The 22478-nt window shown below is 32.0% G+C and overlaps 1 protein-coding gene across 1 annotated transcript in view; it reads left to right on the top strand.

Moving 5' to 3' along the window:
- Window positions 1–22478, top strand: part of LOC118181320 (alpha-1-macroglobulin-like) — a 78892-nt gene that overhangs the window by 40661 nt on the left and 15753 nt on the right. Inside the window, exons 14-20 of the mRNA XM_085825575.1 lie at window positions 1942–1978; window positions 6214–6377; window positions 8775–8964; window positions 11010–11132; window positions 11230–11352; window positions 17605–17730; window positions 19604–19729. Of these exons, the coding sequence (XP_085681701.1) occupies window positions 1942–1978; window positions 6214–6377; window positions 8775–8964; window positions 11010–11132; window positions 11230–11352; window positions 17605–17730; window positions 19604–19729 (889 nt within the window). The remainder of the gene's footprint in view (window positions 1–1941; window positions 1979–6213; window positions 6378–8774; window positions 8965–11009; window positions 11133–11229; window positions 11353–17604; window positions 17731–19603; window positions 19730–22478) is intronic.

Below are 22478 nucleotides of genomic sequence, written 5' to 3'. Positions count from 1 at the left end.
AATGGTTTTTCGTTTCTTTATCTGCACTTTATTTACTATTTTAAGATGGTTATTGACGGAAAAAATTATTATTGACTTTTTATTTATCACGTCGATGATGATAATACATTCGAATATATATCTATATCTATATCTATATATATCTCTCTATATCTCTCTCTCTCTATATATATATATGTATACATGGTGCCAGAAATTCAAAAATATAATCTAAATTATTATAGTTCAGTGTACTACAAATTCTAATTCGAAACAAAAGCTCATAGTTACGTAATTTAGTGTTCATCCCTCCAGAGTACTCAATCTATGGATCTGATGAAAATTGTTACAAGAATATTCCCCATAGCTATCTAAAGTAAACACAGGACAGTTTCTTTCGCGATATCACAAACATAATTCACTTTCTCGCGTGGATAAGAATGTGCGCACACATGCACACACATATATATGAAATATATATATATATATATATATATATATATAAGGAAAGAGATAAGCAGATATAGATATAGATGTAGATATGTACACATATCTTTAAATTATATATACGAAATATCTTTGTGATCTTTCCTGCTAAAAGCCCATGCTCACAAACAAGGTTTTATAGAACGTTGTAGAGAATTAGGTATTTTTGGAAGCAGGCAAGATGGAAAATGAGCAACGCCTTCGCCGATAATCGAACGGCGGACCTCTAGAATACGCGCCCAGCGTGCTGACCACTACACTATGAAGGCATGCTAAAAAAAGCGGGAGAAATACCTTATATACTCACCCTTTTAAAGAACGACTGGAGTTTTAGGGGCCCCTACGCCTTTTTCTGAGCAAGCGGGATACTGAATTAATTGTCTTAAAACAAACAAATTTATCTGAAATTCTGCAATAACACATTCGGCTGAGGCTTTTCTGGAAATGTTTGCACGTTTTTCCTCATTTTACACTTCTTTGATTTCATTTGAAGTGTGGGATTTCTCAATCTTTTTCTCCTCTTTCTTAGCTGAGAGCCGTTCGATAACTTCTTGCTGTTGCACGTGATGTAGGTCCATTAGTTGGTCGGTCTCCAACTCTTCTGATCACAATCTTTCCCCAACTAGCAAATATCGTCCTCATTCATTTCCATTTCCTTGGTCATCTCCAAAGACAAAATGTAACCCACAATTGGAGCCCTCTGTTCATGAATAAACTCTTCAAAAGCATGTCCGAGAGCATAGTCAGGTCACAATTTCCACCATGTAGAATTGAAGGGTCTCCTGGTACTCCATTCTACGCTTATAATTTTGAGGGTCACAGTATGAAAAATGATGTTTAAAAAAATCTCTAAAGGTAAGGTTTGATTCTTCTGCATCGAATTATCGCTGAAATATTGCTTTGATGCTAAGCTTTTTATATTCGAAATGATCCACTAATCCATGGGCTGAAGTAATGAAGTTGTACTGTAAGAATGAAACTTGCAGTTCGCAATGAATCTTGAGTCACTTCCGACTAGATTATATCTTGACGAATGAATTTAAAATATTGAAAAAAATAATTGAAAAAAGTTTAACTTTTCATCAGCTATTTATTTTATTTTATATTGACTTTGTTTGTTTTAATTTAATTTAACTTAATTTTATTAAATTACTAAAAATGTTATTTTATCTAGACATTAAGTTTTAAATTAGTTTTGAGTCACATCCATCATGATTCAGGAACGTGGCTCTGTTGAAAATCTTTACGTCTGCTTCTTGAAAAAGAACCAAGAAATTTCAAATTTTTATTGCTCATATTTATTATTTAATATTGTATGAATATTCTTGTACTGAATTACTTTTATTTTTGTTTCTGTTAGTAAGTTTACTTCTTGCTTCTATGAAAAATTTATCTGTTTGTTATCTTTTGATTATTTATGTAAATATAAATTATGTAAATATTAAATATGTAAATATTTTCTTTCTTTTTTGTTAGGCAAAAGAAGAAACCTATTATTCTACCTGCCCTAAAGGTAAATACGTTAAAAGCTATTTTAAAAGAATTAAATGAATAACTCTCGTTTCTTTTCTGTGAAAAATGGTCCAGGCTAATCATTTGCTTTTTGTTGAAAGGAATTAAAGTTTGAATACTTATTAGTTTGAAAAGAATTTATAAACTTAATTTTGCGGAGAAGAGGGGAGTAACACTTCTATAATTTGGACAAGTTTTATGGAAACGTTTAGCAGGTTCACTAGTAGAACACATTAATGCACATTTTAATAGCACAAATTTTAAAATTAGCTTAATTACAATCAAGAACTATCAGGAATAATCTTTCTGTTACCGTTTCGAGTATTACCCGTTTATTAACGCTACGAGGTCGACATATGTATAGAAACTAACAACTTATGTATAATAAGAATCGCCGTTTTTTTCCCAATCATCCGATTTCTACCAGTTCTATAACATCCAGTTAATGCTTAAAAAAAAATGTTCAGGTACAGAAGGGAGCGAGAGACCAGAATTTCACGATTGGTCAAATGTGTATCGTTCTGCCTCACTTATTGAGGGAGAACTCAGTAGGGAGGGTGGTCCGAGAGTCATCAATACCTCTTCCGCGTCCACTAACCTTTCGAGTATTTTGAGCGTCCCACTGCTGAAGAGACACTATACACCTGCAAACATCCACGAAATTTGAGCCCGGATCCATCGGTACGACAATCAGCGTCACTAACCACTATACCGGGTTAGCGGCAAAAGGTTTGTACAGAGAAACACATATTTTTGCCTCAGAACTGTTAGGTATTAAGTTGTACTCTCAAAATTTAATCTTGTAATTTTTTCTAGATTTTGAGAATTGATTGGGGAAAAACACGATAGTAAAATTATTACACTGTCTTCCTTTGCTTGAAATTTAAAATTAAATTGAAGTATTTTAATAATAACATGCGATTAAATAAACAATAGAATGTTCCACAATGAGTTTTAAGAATTGCTATTTGATTGAGAAAGATCATTTTTAAAATTGGGCTATTGTAAGCTTTTATTTAGCTCAATCAACAACTTGAAAAGTGATTCGGCCATTTAAAGTGATTCGAAGTCAAATGCCGTTTTGAGATTTAAAGCTCTTCTGGGCTAAAACACTTGTAACACATAATTTGTAGTTCTATAGCTACGAGTTTACCAATGAGTAAATTCGACGAGCAAATCGGTTTGCATGACATTTTGCCAAAACACTTAAGATTCACATCGGACTGAACCGTATGTATTTCATTTGTTAGAAAGAAAGATTATTGCATGGTTCTTATCCATCCTCCCTATTTCATAAATAATTGGCATGCGTTTTTAATGCTCATAGTTTGGTACCTAAACAACAGCAGCATTTTAAGGGGGCTCATACACCTTAAACCCCTTATTCTTCGAATATGTGAATTGGGAATTGCAAGAATTGGGATATTTTACTTATTTTAAAAGCAATTACTTCCAACCTTTTACAGATGACTACATAATACAGCTGCTTTGGGAACTAGTAACCAGAAAGTTTGTGTTGCCACAAATATTTTTGTAATATAATCCGCTTTGTGACAAAATGTTTCGTCATGTTTCCACCTTGCACGCGTAATATTTTAAAAATGGCTAATGGCACATGCTTGAAATTATATGGAATTCTTTATATAAGCACTATCTTCTAACTAAACCAAAAATCTGATGAATATTTTAATATTAACCCGGCGCACCAAGAAAAGTTACTAGAGTAGGCGCTTGGGGAATCACATACCCCAATATTTAAAATATGATAAAAATAGTTTTATTTAGTTTTAAAGCTGTTTTTCTTGTTCTCGTGTATTATAAATACGCGAATAATAATTGGGTTTTAAAAAATTAATTTCCAAGATAATCTTAGAGTTAAAATTAAGATAAATGAAAATAATAAAAAAATAAACATCATGCCTCTAAGTTTCATTGCATCTCTAATACAGAATGCTTATTTTATTTCTTCACACTTTGAACGAAATACATTCATGTGTTCTTGGCACAGAATGTTCTTCGTCGAAACTTCTGCTTTTGTTTTGCATGCAGTACGTCAGTTTCTTGGTAAAGTATTAATCTCTGATCTTTGTTCAATACTTTTTTTCATTAATTGTAATGATAAGTCCTTCAAAAACAGACTTCTGTTTCTGGTTGGTGGTTAAACAGTCGAATGTAATATAATTCAAGCATTTATTACAGCAACATTCAATGTAGGAAAGAAAAATACCATTGGCCACATCTTTGTTATTCTGGCAATTGAATAATTGGCTGACATTTCATCCCCCATATCCACTGCTCCTTTAGTCATATTATAAAAACATAGAATTCCTGACGTTTTATTTTCTCCAATAGTGTCATATATAGTATGATCGTTATATAATGTTGAAAGCATAAGGACAGTTTTTCCTTTTTTAGGGACATCAGGAATTAATGTTTTATCTTTTTCGAAACCAGAACAGTGTAGAAAATATACCTATTTCATCTTCAGTTTCCAAAATGCAATCTTCATCGCTTTCAAATATTTCTAATAAATCTCACAGACATTGCATCTCCAATTCATAGGGAGTCATTCCTTTTTACCATAATGCAGTTAGAAATTTTTAAGAATTTAATGTCACATACTTTAAAATCACTTGCGAGTAGAAATATTTACTGTTACACTCTAGGAATAAATTTCTGAACTAAATATTCAGTCAAAAAAACACTTACGCGGACAGGCGCGTGGGGTGTGTCATACCCCAGTTCCAACAAAATACCGATAAATCCTTTTCTGAAACACACAGGCAAAGAAAAAGCGCTTCTGAAAGTCAACCACAATTAGAAACTCAGCTACTGAAAGCAGCACAGAATTTCAGTTTCACTAGCTAGGAATATTCCAATTTTATGTAGGGTTGGGGTATGATACACCCCACGCGCTTTCCCGCGGGTTAAAAACTTTTATGCAAGAAAACATTACAGATTTTTTTAAATAAAAATACATTTTATAAACTCAACTCCAAATAAAATAAAAATTTAACATGAAATTCTTAGAATTTTTGGTTCACAGTAGTTTCCAAATGGTATAAAAGCTACATATTAAACATGGAATTAAATTATGCGACAGAATGTTTTAAACTGTGCGCGCAAGGTAGAAACATGACGAAAAGTTTTGTCAAACAGCGGATTAAAATTATAAAAATATTTGTGGCAACACTAATTTTCTGATTACTATTTCAGAAAGCAGCTATATTATGTAGTTAGCTATAAAAAGTTGGAAGTTATTGCTTTTAAAATAAGTAAGTTATCCCAATTCTTGCAACAGTCACATAGTCGAAGATCTTAAGGGTTTTAAGCTGTATCAGTCCCCTTAAAAATCGTGTGAACGTTGTTATTTATCAAGGCTCAACGAGACAACATTTTTCTCAGAGTTCAGACCGTCGCTTACATTTTAATGCAAATTTGGAAATAAAATATTTTGAAGTAAGGTAAATGATAAATAAATTGTTAGAAGTAAAAGAGTGATTATTCTTAACGAAAAGAGATTTTTCAGTTTAATAATTTGATTGATAATATCAGATTGACAATATAATATGTTATTGACTGATAATATGTTATTTATACTAAAAACAATAAATTTTAAGATAAATGACAAAAATTATAAAATAAGCTTGCTTTTAAAGCTCATAAAATAAAGAACGAACTAAAAGAAAAAAATAATTTTTTACTTTGTTTAATGGTAACAATACAGAGACATTAGGTTATTTTGAAAGCAGGAGTGATGAAAAAAGCAACGTCCTCTCCGGGAATCGAACCACGGACCTCTGGATTATGCGCCCAGCGTGCTGGCCACTACACTACGAAGCCATGATAAGAAGGCGGAAGAAATACCTTATAACAAGAGCTTGAATATTTCTTGTTTCAAAATTCATCTTCAGTTTTATATTACTAACAAAGCTTGGGTGCCTAAACTAACGAAATCTAATAATCGATTTGCGTTGTCAAAAATATAAAGCATTACTTTTATACATCTACCAAGAGTGCTTTTATTATTCAAGATATAGAATCGTAAATTTCGTGAAAAATGCACTAGAATCGTAAATGGGTTTGTAAAGATAATCATAAAACCTTTTGTTTGTAAAAATTATTTTTCTTCTGTTAGTTCATTCAATATTTTATGAGTTTTAAATAAAAATATATTTTATAAAAAAATTTTTGGTTGTTTTTATCTTTCTGCTAAAAGACCGTTTTCTGTTTTAGATGTATGTGGTTGCATTTTGCAAGGAAATAATGGCAATATCACCAGCCCTTCTTATCCTGATCGCTATCCACCTAACCAGAATTGTGTCTGGGAGATATTGGCACCACCCCGCTTCACCGTTATTCTAAATTTCACTCACTTCAATCTGGAAGGATCCTCTTCGGTATCATATAAATTTCCTTTAATTTATAATTTGTAAATTAAATGTGACTATATCACCTTAAAGAAGGTACTATGCTTTCAATAAGCAAAATAACTCTCATTTTTTCTCCCCTTTTAACTCCCCTTTATAAATATGTGTAGGAACTTACATCGTGTCATTATCATCCTACGTTAGGCCTTAAACAAAATTCATTTATAAAAGACTAAAAATATATCTTTAACTTTTTCTGAGACAATCACAAAGCTAATTATGAAATATATCATATTCATTGCTTAAAAGTTTATTTAAAAAGCTTTTCAAAGACCGAGTATAAATGTCATTTTGTGTTTGAAAATGCACTGCGTAGTGCTGAAGAGGAAAAGTGCTGCATAATCTCGCTGTAAAAGCCAAGGAAAATTGTGAAGACCGTATCGTCCTTATGTGGCTATTCAGATGTGGTTATCGTGTTTACCAGTGGCCGTGTTTCTATCCACCGTGGTGCTGTGGTTTTATGCATTGGACCTCGGCATGGAACATAGTTGCCGAAGAGGAGGAGTAGGAGTAGGAATTTAGTAAAGTATTCTTGACAGCATTTATATGAAGCATTGCATGGAATTGCAACAAAATACTCGCCAAATTAATGAAATGCCAAGTGGACTCTATTGAAGAAATTCAGCAGTTATCATTGCCGACATATCATTCTGTTATCTAGCTTATGTTTTTCTCACATGCCATAGTTTGAAATTCCCTGTTCGTCTATTTTGTTGAGTTTAAGGAAAGCGGTATTAAAATGTATGTTTCCCTTACAACAAATATGCTCCATTAGTAGGCAAACAGATTTAACACTACGTAAGTAATTTAAAAAAAACACTTAAATCCAAGCAATAGGTTGTACGCCAAATTTTCTAGGTCTTCAGGAGTCCACTGAAGATGCAGTAAGTAGAACAGCTGTGTTTTTGGTGGAAAAAAAGTTAGTAAAATTACTCTTTTTTTGTTTGGCTTTGCTGAATTTGCAGATAACTAAAGAAAATGACGAATCGGAGCATTCAAATCAAAAAAGAGGATAATGCTAATTTTGTGATACGACATTTCAGAGTAAGAGTGGTTTTATTCCAATCAGAATTTTGGGAGATCGAGAGTGGGCCAGTTAATCAAGCCAGAATCTTCCGAAACTAACCAAGTCAAACTTGACAAGTTCGTCCTAAAAGATTAGAAAGCATTAGTAATTATTGCTCTGAATGTGAGGCAAAATAAAGATGTCAAACTTCATCCCGGAAAAAATGAGTGCGAATGCAAAAATGCAGGATTACTTAAGTTCTCTCTTCGAACTGTAGATAAAATTGCAAAATAGGATATGAAATTCCAGTACAGGATATGAAATTCCAAGTGAAAAGGGCACAAAACGTCAGAATGTAGCAAAATTGAAAGCAAGAATACTTATCGAGATTCCTCTGAATAAAGTTGTTCTCTCAGTATTGTTCATACAACTCAAGGAATTAGGAATACACATTTGGTGACCTGAATTCAGGAGCAACCGCACACGTGTGCAATGACAGAAGTAAATTTACATCAATAACTGAGTTAGAAAGTGAAGTTCAGTTATATAGCAAATAATGAATTTCTAGAAATCAAGTTAATCAAAAAGTTAAATTTCAACTTTTCCTTTATTTTAACAAGTTCTAATTCAACTTCACATCACATAATACTTTATGATGTACAAAACGTTTCCAATCTAAACATTAACTTAAATTCACTAACTTAGTGACGGAGCATAAATTCACTGTTTACTTTAAAAGTATCCATGGGATGGGTAAAGATAAAAGCAAAACTCTTAGTTTTACAGGCAACAAAGCGAAATATTCTTTATGTTGTAAATTAATGGGATTTACTGAAAGTTGTGCTCCACAGGGTAATGCAAATACGCCAAACATTAAACTGAAACTGTGACATGAAAGGTGGGATCATAAAAGTGTTGTAAAAAGATGGTGCACGATCTAAAGAATCCAAAATGTAGTAAAAAAACTCTATTTTGTGAAATTTATACAGGCACACACTGTAAATCGTGGCATTTTTTTTTAACTTTTACACACCGATGTTTATGGTTCCATAAAAGTCACATCTTTAAGGTGGTGCCAAATACATTATAACATTCATCGACGACAAATTGTGGATCAAATCAAATTAAAATTAAAACTGTGGATGAATTTTCTAAATAGAATAATTTAATTTAATATTATCATTAAACTATATGATAAGTTATTTTCCCCTTTTTTGTGTATTAATTATCGTACCCATTTTAAATAAAAGCTTATTGTACAAAAACGTTTTCCGAACTGCATTTTATTTAATGTACAGTAAAATATTGCTTTGAGATTACTAATGTTTGTATATAATATTTAATATTATTTCTTGAAATAGGATGGTTGTCTTTACGACAAAGTAGAGATACATAGTCGAACATCAGTGGAAAATGATCAGAAGCTAGAAGGGATCTATTGTGGAACGGATCGGCCACCAGTTTTGAGATCTAAGAGAAATGTTCTAAAAATCACTTTTAAATCTGACAGGGCTGTGCAAATGAGAGGGTTCGCTGCTCAGTTTTTCACAGGTTATCATTGATTTTATTTTCTTATATATTCACAAAGAATTCGAGCAATGATGAGAAGTTTGCAATTGAAAATATGTGTGGTCAATACAATTATTAAAGTGTTTATTTTCTGTTATTTACAAAATTATTCTTACAAAAAGAAGTTAAAAGGCAGTGCGTGGAATAAGAAAACGACCACTAATGCGCCATCTTAATTCAAGAAGTAAGATGAATATGAAAGTGACAAGTGTGCATAATATGATTAGTTATTTATATTGAAATGTAAAAATTCATTAGAGATTTATTTTTTCTTAAATCTCAGTAAAATATTAGACAAATATAGTTCCTTGCTTCAAGCAAAATACGATCTTCGAAAAATTAAATTATTTTCTTATTATAGGATCGTAGTCCTAAGCACAGAGGAGGTTAAAATAGTTTAGTGCTTTACTTGTACCACTCCATTCATCTACTAATGTTAAGAAAAAGATAATAAAGTCAGTGATTATTAATTAATTATTATATTTTCAAATTATGATACTAAGTTGAAAGATTAAATTGATTTTATTTAATATTTATGTATTTATTATTCTTTGCACTGCGTTATTTGAGATATTTTCGATTCAGACCGTCTTATAAAATAGAATTTTAGCGACGTTCAGATTATTGTGCCTGATTTTGACGTCTAAAATGAAATATACTATAGACTGATATGAAATGTGTTATAGAAAGGAAACGTGCTATTTGTTATATTAAAATCCTTTTACTTCTTTAATATTGTTTAGTAACGCTCATGAAATGAAATGTATAACTACATAAATAATAAAAAGTAAAAAGGTATAGTAAAATCTTTGTACAACGAGTATATTTATTGTGGAACCTTTTTAGGCTCTCAAAACACCATAGACCACATTTTATTAAATAATCACGTGACTTCGTTGAGAAACATCACGGTATGGCGTACTCGCTGTATAGAGAGGTTCTTTCCATTTTTCTCTTGAATTTTTGTGCTTTTTAAAAGTCATTTTCTTATCCTTTTCCGTGGGAAGAATGAGGGTATTGTTAACAATGTATTAACTGACATAATATACAGAAAATGCATGTTTTCGCAGTTTAAATATAACATGAGACATATTTTATTTTCCTAATCATATAACTTAGAATTTATAACTGTTTAAATATTTTTGTCGTAAGAGCAATTAATAACATTATTTCTAATGCAAAATTGTTTATGCTTAGCCTAGCTCAAATTTTTATTTACATTTCTTTATTTCCAGTGAATAAGTTCTAAGACGAAACAGAAATTTTATTAGAATATCATTTTAACAAAGTTGATACCTTCTAATTAAGCTTGAATTGTCTTGTTACCCAAATAAACCAATATGTGTGTGTGTGTGTGTATTTAATTACGGCAAAGCACACTAGGGCTATCTGCCTAAGGGGAGGGATGCCTTTCGTGGAGGACTTTCTAAGGGAAACTGGCTCGTATCCACGTTACACATGGGGAAAACCACGAAAACACCCATGCAGCCAGCCCGTTCGCGGGATTCGAACCTCGGACCGAACTACCAGTGTTCAGCGACTTTACCGCTCGGCCGCTGGTGGGCAATAAACCAATATGAAAGCTTACAGTTGTATTCTAGACTGTACGAAATGTTTTTATTTGCTTAAAAGATAATTTAAATATATGCATCTAACCATTTAGAATTGCTGTTAATTGGATGTTCCTTATTGAATTCAACTCTGTCATTTACATGTTTTTAAGGTGTGTAAATATCTAATTATTAGATGTTAGTAATTTCAAACTCTACTTACAATCTTAAAAGTTTCAGCAAGAAATTAAAAATAAGTTAATTCCGAATTATGTGGAAAAGATTAATGTAACATTTTCATGCAAGAAAATTCGCAGTTTTTAACACTACTTAACTTTCTGTATTACTTATAAAAATGCAGTAAAATATGCTATAGCTCTAAGAATTGCTTTGCCATACATAGTAAAAGTAATAGCAGACAATAAATATGTTTTACATTGTATGCAACAAATGCCAATGTTTTTTTTAATGTTTCAGACCTGAATGAATGTGACTCAGAAAATGGCGGCTGTAAGCAAATTTGCCGGAATACAGATGGAAGTTACGAGTGTGCTTGTCACAGTGGTTTTATACTTCATCCAAATAGACATGATTGTTTAGGTACCAAAGATTGCTAAGATCGTGGTATATCAAATTCATTTTATTTCGTTTAGACTAAATATGGCTTTTTAATTCACTGAATGAATTAATATTTCAGACGTTAATGAATGCGCTACAGAAAATGGTGGATGCCAACATATTTGCGAAAACAAACCTGGTAGTTTTCAGTGCTCGTGTCGTGATGGATTTGAATTGCTTCCGAATGAACGTGATTGCAAAGGTAGAGTGAAGACGTTTGTTTACGTTTTCTAATTTCTCATCATTCAGTAACAAATGAAAAAGGGTACTTTTTCGTTAAATCATCCACCGCGTTCAGAGTCAAATTTGCCAGACTTATCACCCAATCTGTAACATAAAAATTCCTAATATTTCAAAAGGCTTAGTCGGTGACTGATTTACCGAAGAACTACATAAAAATATATTAAACAAGAGTTAAACTCGTACATGAATGCACAGATTTCAGTTTAATTATTGCTATTATTATTTTTTGAATTTTCTTAAATGCTAATGTTTTTTTTTTTAAATTAAGAGGATCAATATATAACTCTTGTTTTATTCCGTGATTCAAAAAATTGTTTTGAGATAATTTGTTCTAACCAGTTTCTAATCCTTTTTTACATTTTTACATACACATGTAGTAACCGCCTGTTGGTGTGAGTGTAGAAAATCTAAGAATAAAACTTTCGAAAGAAATAATCTGTTAAACATATTTCAAACGCATGTTTCGAAACGGATGCTAAGCTACTGTACAAAAAAAATAAACAAATAGAATAGAGGATTAAAAATGTATTTACAAATCTCATGCTAATAGTGGGATGGATATTAACAGTATGATGCTATAAGCATATCAAATATGATGCGTATTTGTATTTTTAAAAATCCATTTGCACTTTGAAAGCAAGACAAAAATGTGTTAATTATCAAATATTTCTCTATAATGTTAAATTACAATTTTCATAAATAGTACCTTTTTAGAATTACAGTACTAATATTTAACAATATGCATGAATCTCATATTTTTACACGTGTATATGAAACAAAAATTGCATTAATACATTAAAAATTATTTATTTGAAACTAAAAACCGAAATGGGTGAAATTCAAATAAAATGCATATTACAGAGTAATTTTGTATCTTTATTTAATTGAGCAATTTATCTGAAGAGAACGGAATGCGAATGCACACTTTAAGATCAATGAAATGCATTTGAATGCAATTAAATATATTTCATTTGATCTTAAAATCTAAACTGATCAACAGTTTAAACTTATCTGATTCGTGAAACAAAGTTACTAAAATGTATTATATTTAATTTCGGACAACATTAAGTTATTTAAGGTACATTCACACTATAATTATTAATATAAATATATCTGTATTAGTGCTTCTTTATGCAAAAAAAAGGATATCCATCCTTTATACAAAGGAAAGCGTGTTCACGAAACTCCCTTTAGAAATCTCTAAAATGTATAAATTCGAAAAAAACAAAATCTGATGTATATTCCACATGACTTCCTTGTACGAAATATTAAATTATACGCATTTTTCTTCATTTAAACTTACTGGCTTGAATTTAATCTACTTCGTCGATAGCGCATAAATCACAGTAGAATAAATGCACGCTTTAAAATTAAATTCACTATATTTGCTTACCGTAGCGAGACTCTGGCGCTAGGTTCTCTTAACAACGTTATATTTCACTCATATTATAACTCTTTCTACCTATCTATATACATTTGTAAGAAGTTTTCTACCTTACGGCCTTTACTTCCATAAATCACCAACCCCCTAGGGCCATCTATTAGTTCGTACAATACTCCGGAAGTCAAATTTTCCGAAAAACTTCAGTGAAGATAGTAGTACGCGGGATAAGCAATTTTCTTGGATGAAAAAGCAGTTGTCTTGGAAAAATTAAAAATCCTAAAAAAATTTTTCGATGAAAGAGTACGAATCAGGATCGAACTCTCGACCACGCAAAAACAGGAGTGTGATACCACTCAGCTATCCTCGCTGCGTCAAAATTAGATAAAAGTTCAAGTGCATCTAATGCGACTGCTATTATTTGAATAGCTTATCATTTCAATCGTGCAGCTTTTTGTATTTTTTGTAAAGATTTTTAAGTTTAAATATCATGTTTCTAAAATCGTCGAAGCTTTCAGGAGTATTTGTAACTTTCGTTTCTTCTTTCGGAGCGACTGCGTTCGCGTAGGATTTTTTGTTTGCTGGGAATTTAGGATTTTCTTCTTTTTTGGTATATTCATTATTCAATTAAAGTCTTGGTTTTTCTTTTGGTTTTTCTTCTTCATTTCCAGGTCTTTTGGGGCATTCTATACTGCTGCGGCGTCGGATCCTCCACAGAGAACACAAATAGCAGAGATGTTTAATTTCCCCTTAATCGGTCATTCATTTAATTTCCCCTTAATCGGTCATTCATTTAATTTCCCCTTAATCGGGCATTCATTTAATATCCCCTTAATCGGGCATTCATGGGATCTATGAGTTTCGAGACATGGAACACATCTAGAGGTATTATGGCAGGCTTTTTGTGTGTTCCCGTATCGCTGGCATTTAAAACATTGCACAGGACTGGGCTGAGATCTATATCTGACAATTTTGACACGCATATCCATGATATGTGTAACTTGAATTCTCTTTCCGTCGGGAGCTCTAGGGTGTTTCTACTTAAAATACAGGCAAAAATGTAGGGACTCCACTTCTCAATCTCTGTAACTGATGGCATTTTATTACTTTAATGTTGAGGTTCAAGAGCTCTTGTTTTACGTCTTCGGCAGGCTTTTCAAGGGTCAAGATTTTATAACGGTTTTATGGTTCTTTTCGGATAGTAGGAGAAAAGTGTGGAATCCGATCTTTTCGTTAGTGAATTTTTTTTGAACACTTCGAAAGTCGTCTGCAGTGTAAAACTGAAGTTTTAAAGTGTCATCTTCTTTCTTACATTCGAGTTTTGTAACTCCGAGCTTTTCTTTAATTTCCTTTCTTATTTGTAACCAGTTAACATCGCTATTTATGATAATTGACGGTATTTCTTGTGTTTAAAGCTTTGTGAGTCGGGATTACTTTGAGTGTTGCTATTATTTTGTGTGACAGGAGCACTGTCATCATCCATTTGATCAAGATTTTGATTTCATTTAGTGATAAATCTGGATCAAGTGCTAATTGGAACTGATTCCATTGATGATTCGCTATGTTTGATTGATTCGCAAACACAGCACATTATTGCTGGTTAGTTGCGTGAAGCCCAATTTCACTAGCTCAGATGAAGGAGAACGAGGAAACTTCGAAACCGGCGTATTTACAGTCTTTTTTAGCCAACCTCCGTTGCTATAGTTGAAATGGAATTTCGAGTGAAACGGTGAAGGCTCGCCTTCACAATAAGAATACTCTAATTTCTTCGTAAAAAGTTCGAATCAATAATGTTTTAATACATATACGAACTCTGTATCCACTGGAGAACATTGATATAGCTTTGTTGGCAAATATAGTACATAAATTAATTTTAGGATGAAAAATATAAATAAAATTGTATCCTGGTTTATTACTGATATAATTCCCGTTTTATTAAATTGCATTACACTATGTTTATTAAAAATGCTATATGCAGCATGACATAGCTAGTTGAATAATCATACTATGCTTCATTAGAAATCAGTTCATAATATCCACAATTGAATATAAAGTTGACATGATATACAGGTGGTCCCAAAAACATTGATCTCGGCTTTTATTCCTTAAATATGATAGTAGACATATAATGTCATTTACAAAGTTACGTAACAATAAGTGAAAAATTTTATGAAATCAATTAAAATTTTCAAGGATTAGATTTTAAAGAAATACAAAATGTACGCTTTTATGTGGCCCCCGTATAGAAAAATTCTCTATTAACAAACTGTGGCCTATACATTAATAAGGTCACGTATAAAATTTCAACATTTTATCACAAAAAGCCGCAGAGATATGAAATTATGTCAATGCTGAGTTTCCCCCTGAGTTAAACCCTTTTCCTATGTCTGGATATTAGGTTGAAAAGAGGAAAATAAAGCAAGTTCGGTAAGTATAGTTTTGTAAATCTGTAAATAAATTAAAGATAAGAAACATGTTTTATATGCTTATGAACGCCTTTCTGCATCCCACGTCATCTGCAATCTAGCTGTACATTTTAACTTATGATTAATCCCTCACCTACCTTTTTTAAGTTTATCTGTGCAAATTTTTATGATAAAATACTGAAATTTTGTACATGAACTTAGCGGTGTACGGGATACATTTTGCTGAAACTTTTTCTGTATATTACTTCTATGAACTTGAATTTATGAAAGTTAAAATTCCAACTATTTTTTACCAACTTTTCATATTCTAACTAATAGTAAAAACTAAATTGCTTTCACAAAGAAATACATTATTTTATAAGTAAATATTTAGTTCAAATTTTATTATAATACTTAATAACTGTTTTTACTAATTAATAGAAAGACATTTAATCACGTAATTTATATACAAGTTGGATCTAAAATAACTGGTTGAAATAAAAGCGTGCGAAATAAGCAGTTTCTGTAATTCAATGTGTGTGCAAAATGGTACATTCAAGCGGTGGACCACCCTGTTGAGATGGATAAGTGAAAACAGTTCACGGTTTACATAGCCAATCCCCATACGGTTTTCAACGGTATGTATTGATTACATGAATGCGGAATTCGTTGATATGGGCTGGGAATAGAAGCGTAGTAACTACTCAAAGGATCTATAGAGCAGGCAGTCTTCCCGGCAGATTCCCGGGCAGACAGTTTCCAGATTCCCACATGTTTAAGTGTATTGACAGAGAGCTATATTTTGTATCGTAACCAACTTCCAAGGCGTGATATTGATAGAGGAAGATGTCGCAAAACTCTTTCAGTGGAAAAAGCTGTAATCCGTACATTTGAGAATAATCTATTCACAAGCGCGAGAGCTGTTAGTTGTGAAAACACGAGAGAGTTTATTGATTGACGGACATTAAATGGGAAACAAATACATCTGTATCGATATGCTTGTAGAGACATTACAATATTTTGGAAGAAGAAGACATGAAAAACGAGCAATGCCCTCCCCGGGATTCGAACCATGGACCTCTCGAATAAGCGCCGAGCGTGCTGGCCGTTACACCACGAAGGCATGGTAAGAAGGAGGGAGAAATACTTTATATAGAATGCAGGCATCAAAACCAGATGATTACCCACTGCGAATTAACTTTTCGTGCTGGTAAACAGGCTGTACAATTCCAGAACTTTCCTTCTTATGTCTTATTCAATGCAATGTCTACATGTTTGAATAAGTTTAATATCCACAATTCTCACACTTGAGAGAACGATAATCCACAAGACGCCTGATCACATGCCTATCAGACAAAATTCTTCATCTGCGTCTGGGTTAAAATTGATCGGCATGTTGAGAAGACTACCTACTCGCTTGAACAGCTGCATGTAGATATGATTCTATAAAATATGTTGCTTAAAATTCGTTCTGATATTCTCCATTTGCTGCATACGAATGTGGTACTAGACAGTTCCTCACTTCAGAAGTGATGTCAGAAATTTCGTCCATTCTCTTTACGGCTCCTCCTAGAGGGCACAGAGAGGACCATTTCTTTGACCGCAAACATCACCAGACATAAAGAGGACAGATTTGTACTTCTGAAGGTATATTAAAGACGTAACACTGAGTTTGAAGATATATACTATAAGTCATTGCTAGAAATATGCATGAAATTCTTAAGATGTTTGCTAATGTACTCTAGTTGCACCGCTGCTATGAAGCTTGTTTGCTTGTGATCGGACTTTCGAGCAACTAGTGTGAAAAGATGAATAATTAAAATTTTTGTTCTGAATTTTACCTGTTTTTCTTTTTTACTTATTGTTCATACAACTTTACGTGCTGGCTTTGCAAATGCCATGCCTGCACCTATTGCTAATTTCGTTTTGCTCCGTATAATTTTGTCAAATATCTGCGAATCATTTTTATAGACACTGATAATTATTATCTCAATAATTATTAATTAAAATCATTACGAATTCGATACATATTATTGTATTCAGCACATATTCAATACTGCAAATATGCAATTGTTCGGCGGTAATAATTTAAATACTTTTAACTGTGACTGCTGAAATATGTTTAACACTGACTTCTAGAAAATATATACTGAAAACATGCGCCCACACACGAAATTAATTTTTAAACATGTGATAAATTTTTACTGGGAATCTGTGGTTTCGGTAAACTCAATTTTCGGAAAAAAAAAAACCGACAAAAATAATTTTAAACTACTCATGAGAAATACTGTCAAAATATTTTCGCAACAATAAGTATAAATATACATTATTTGAAATACATTAAGGTAAAAGCAATTTTTCAGAAGCAAAATTATTTCTTATATTATTTGCAATGTTCACAAAAATTTTTATTTTAATATTTCAGATCTCAATGAATGTGCCTATGATAATGGTGGCTGCCAGCACATTTGTGAGAACGTTGTTGGAAGTTACCTGTGTTCTTGTCACGAAGGATTTTCTCTTCTCCCTAATGAACATGATTGCAAAAAAGGTAGATTCATCTTATGTTTTTTTCTACGCGCTGCTTCAAAGCACATCTCCATTCATGCAGGGGCTTAATCTTGTTTAACGTTCTGCAGATCTAATCTTTGACTGGCGTTCTATCATGCTGTCCAAGAAGACAAATACTCTGCCGCTTAGCTATCGAAAAGTCTACCGAACCGGGGTCACCTACCGGGCTACCGAACCAAAAGTCACTTTCGATATTTTCTCATTTTTGGTTTGGGCTTGAATCCAAGCTTCATTTTACTGATTGTATTTTGAACAGCACGCAGCACTTGAGATTTCCATTTGGAAGAACAAATCATGGTCAGGCTCACACTCATGTGATATGAAAATAAGGAAAGAACGATCTATTTACCAATTTGATTAAAATTGTTTCATTTAAATTAAAGGACACTCTTAAAATAATAAAAATAGGACAAATCTTAAATTTTATCGATCCTTAAACTGTTCGCGAGTCTCTCTAATCCCCATTAATGAATATTTCGTTTCGTCCAGCTTGTTTTTGGACGAACAGTTCGTTTTTCAGTGTCTGCTTTTGTTGCAGGTATATAAAAAAAAGTTTTCAATTTTTTGTGTTAAAATGTTTAACACGTTTTTGTATTATGATTTCCTGCATTGTTTCATGCACATCCATTTTAAAATTTCACAGCGATAAGAAATGAATCGGTAATTAATCATGTGATTTTGTTCAGAAATTTTATAATGTCAGACATTTTCTGCGGGTATAAATTTTACTTTCTTCTTTCTATTGATTTGTGATGGTTAATACTACGGATTTGAAAAAAATATTTTATATACTTTCGGAAATTTCTTTTGTTCCCAATGAAGAACGGGTATATTATTAACAATAACTGTTCTCGAGTCTCTCTAATCTTTCATAAGTGAATAGCTTTTTTAATCCAATGGCTGTATGAAGTACGGGTATATTATTAAAAATAAGTATAACTTATATAACTATAACAAATACACATTTAGATGTAATTTATATGCTGCTTAAGACACATTTCAGAATCCAATTAACATAATTCGCATTAGATTTTCACAGAATTGTATCACGAGTGTAATAAATAAAGTATTTGTAATAAAATGTAGTATGAACCTTAATTTGTAATAAAATGCAGTATGAACCTTAACATAATGTAATCGTTTATACCTCGTCTAGTAAAAATTTATTAATTTTTTCTTTCTTTTTCCCATGATTAATTATAAAAAATATATTAAATTTCATTAAAAAAATTAATTTGGTCAGCACTCTTGTTTCTGAACAATAATGTAAATAGAATGTTATTTTTGATGAATAAATCCCTATAAATATCAGACTTGTGTTTCAGTTCGTATTTAAAGTTTTCATTAATTTAGAAAGACTCCTTGAGTGTATATATGAGAAATCAAGTCATTATTACTTTGATGATAAACACTAATCTCTAATTTATTAGTAATAATTTCTAATTTATTAGTAATAATAAATAATTAGTAATTTAAAATTTGAAAATCTACTTATTTCAAAAGATTGTCAGAAATGTAAAAGAAGTTCATTTATAATTGCATAAAAAATTCTGATGGAATGTTATCATGCACATTAAAATTCGTTTTCAGCAGCAAAAGAATTTGCATAGTACTTACATTAAATGCAGCAAGAATATTTTACTGAAGTAAATTTACGTCATTTGCCTTATCAAAACAAGATCAAAGTAATTATTACCACAGTACTTATATTATACAAATATACTCTACATGTTAAATACTTATTAGGTACTTCTTACATAGCATTCAAAGGTCAACGTAATTTCATAGTACTGAAAATACTTTTTATATTGTTTTGCGGCTGATATTGAAATATTTTTATTTAAATGTTTTAGAGCTAGGCGGATGTGCCTCTGGAAATGGTGGCTGTCAACAAATTTGCCATAAAACAGTCGGAAGTTATTACTGCTCTTGTCGCGAAGGTTTTGAACTTCTTCCGAACGGACGTGATTGCAGAAAAGGTAGACAGACATCCTTAATAATATGTATATATATGTAACGTAAAAATATGTAAATCAAAGCCATAATTTAGGTTAGCAAGAGCCCGTTAATTTCTCAGTTTTAATTTGACTATGCCCTTTCTGTACTCTAAAACCAGTAATGCAGTTTTCTGAACTGCGTCAATTCTAGATTAATCCATATCATATAATTTGCATAATGATGATGATGTAGTTAATTCAGAAGCTTCAGTATTAGAATAACTACGCAGTTTTGCTTCTCTCTGTATTCTCGAAGACACTGCTTCGCTGTCCTCGTCCTTTCGCAGCAGTATGTTCTTGAATAGGCACGATTTGAGTGCCAAATGTCTCCAAACAACAGTTGAGATAAAGATGGATATTTAATCGACTGCCAAGTTTGTGGTTCACTACGGATTTAACAAATATTCTATGTTCTTTGCTATCAGTATTGAAAAGTCTTTTTCATTACAGACACACACATTTAACTGGCATTCTATCCTGCTGTCCATGAAGACAAATACTCTACCGCCTAGATACCGAAACCAAAAGTTAGTTTCGATATTTCCTTATTTGTGGTTTCCTTATTTGTGGTTTGGAGATTGGATTTCGTCTTACAAACTACGTCCTTCACAGCACGCAGCAGTTCATTTCCATTTGGAAGAACAAATCATGGTCAGGATGTTTGTTCATCCAAGTTGTTTCATGTGAAATAAAAATATGGAAAGAACGATCTGCTTACTAGCTTGATTAAAAATATTTCATTTAAATAAATGGACACTGTTCTTAAATAATAAAAATAGGACAAATACTAAATTTTTATAGAACCTTCGTTACGTCTTTTGAAGGCACGAACAGTTACTGACCGACAGTCAACTGAAATTGCAATTTTTTTTTGGTGCGTGCTTCTGTTGCATGTATATAAAACTAAGCTTTTCAATGTTTTGTGTTAAAATGTTTATCACGTTTATATATATATATATATATATATATATATATATATATATAAAGAAATATAAATACAGGCTAAAAATTTAAACCCGTCCTGCGCTATAGTTGCAGGATTGCAGCAGAATAAACTTAAATCATCTAAATGTATTATTAAATTGGAGTAAAAGCAAGGCAGTTCTTCTATAATATAATAATTGCAACCGTGTATAAGGAGTTTAACACAATTTCTAAACAAATCCAGTTAAATAAAGAATTCATAGGAGAACCAACTCGAAAAATAAAAATGGGAAAGGGAAAATATTCAAAATTATACAAATAAAATTTAATCTCTTTTCATTGAAACTCTAATTCAGAACTCATCAGGGGAAAATTAATTGAAGCTTCATAAAAGTCGCTGAATATGTTTCGAAAATATATTTCGTTCCCCTGGTCCATTTGAGATCAAAAACCATAAAAAAGTTTCCTCAAATTTTTATTAAAGGCTTTAAAATTCATATAAAACCGAAAACGCCAATCTCATATGAAACAGAAAACTCGAATTCTGGTACATTTGAAAGTAAGATGAAGCACTCTCTCTTCATTTAGTTGTTAATTGGTGATGGATTGGTTTATCCCCTCGATAAGTCGATTAATCTGTGATCAATGTCAATAACTGCTTTTTCAACACTCAAAATGCTTACTTTTGGTTTTGGTATTTTCGCGATTAAAGATTTTCTTAATAGATTTTTATGTTTTTAAGCAAGGAGATATTGAAAATACTATTTAAAATACTACTTAAAATTCTGACTAAAAATCTTTTTCATTCTTGGTTTTAAATTGAATTGGTATTCCTTGGAAATGGTTTAGGGAAAGTTTTATTATTATGAATTATATAACATGTTATGAAAAGAAAAAATTACATCAATGTTGATGGTGTAGCCAAGTTCACTAAGAGGTATTTGGGCTTGCATTAGAAAGGTTTCGTTCTCGACATCTTGAGTTTATGTGAGTACCATAGTACCATGTGACATAAATTAATCTAGAAATGGCGCAGTCCAGAAAAGTTATTACGATTTTTAGAATATAGGGAAAAAATGCACAAACTAAAATTGAGGAATAATGAGGCTATTACTAAATAAAATTATAAAGCTGATTTTCTTAATTTTTATCTTAGCGCCCATGATCATGTGTGACGAAAAATATATTTTCGATTATTAGTTCGTGTAGGAATTATAGTCAATTCGGCTACGTCTGTCTACAAGTCTCTCCTTTGAGTGTTACCTTTTCAACTATACAGTAAAGTCTCTTCGGATTATAATGCTTAGAAACATCATCAATCCGTTGCAGTCATCATATTTCAATGAGTCTGTAGGATTTTATGACGTGCTACTAACCTCAATGGAACATTTATTCACAATTGGATTTTCGGCTTTGGAGGGCTGTCGGAGTGCAATTTGCGTTAGAGGGTTTTTGGAATATTGCCATCTGGCACAAGATAATCCGCTGTAAGAGCTGAATCTACACTGTAATGTCATTAACATGCTGTCTAATCACTACCAAAGAGATCAAAACACACGCAAAAGACGTGGCTCTGGACCCTCCCCCCCCGGAGGATTGCCACAAAGGCAGACGATCGCTATTTGTCACTATATGCAAGACGCTGTAGATCACTAACAGCACGACAACAAGCATCGCAACTTTCAGCTGCTGCAAAACGACTATCCCACCAAACTGTCGCAATAACTGCATGAAAGTGGACCGTATCCTAACGACCTGCGGTTTGTATTCCTTTGTCCCCATAGCAACTCAGAGTGCTTTTGTAATG

The sequence above is a fragment of the Stegodyphus dumicola genome, chromosome 10 (genome assembly GCF_044657685.1).
Source record: "Stegodyphus dumicola isolate Sdum_Otavi_A_Nest chromosome 10, ASM4465768v1".
Classification (NCBI taxonomy): Eukaryota; Metazoa; Arthropoda; class Arachnida; order Araneae; family Eresidae; genus Stegodyphus; species Stegodyphus dumicola.
The sequence above is the reverse complement of the archived record's forward strand: the minus strand, read 5'-3'. Positions and strand labels throughout refer to the sequence as shown.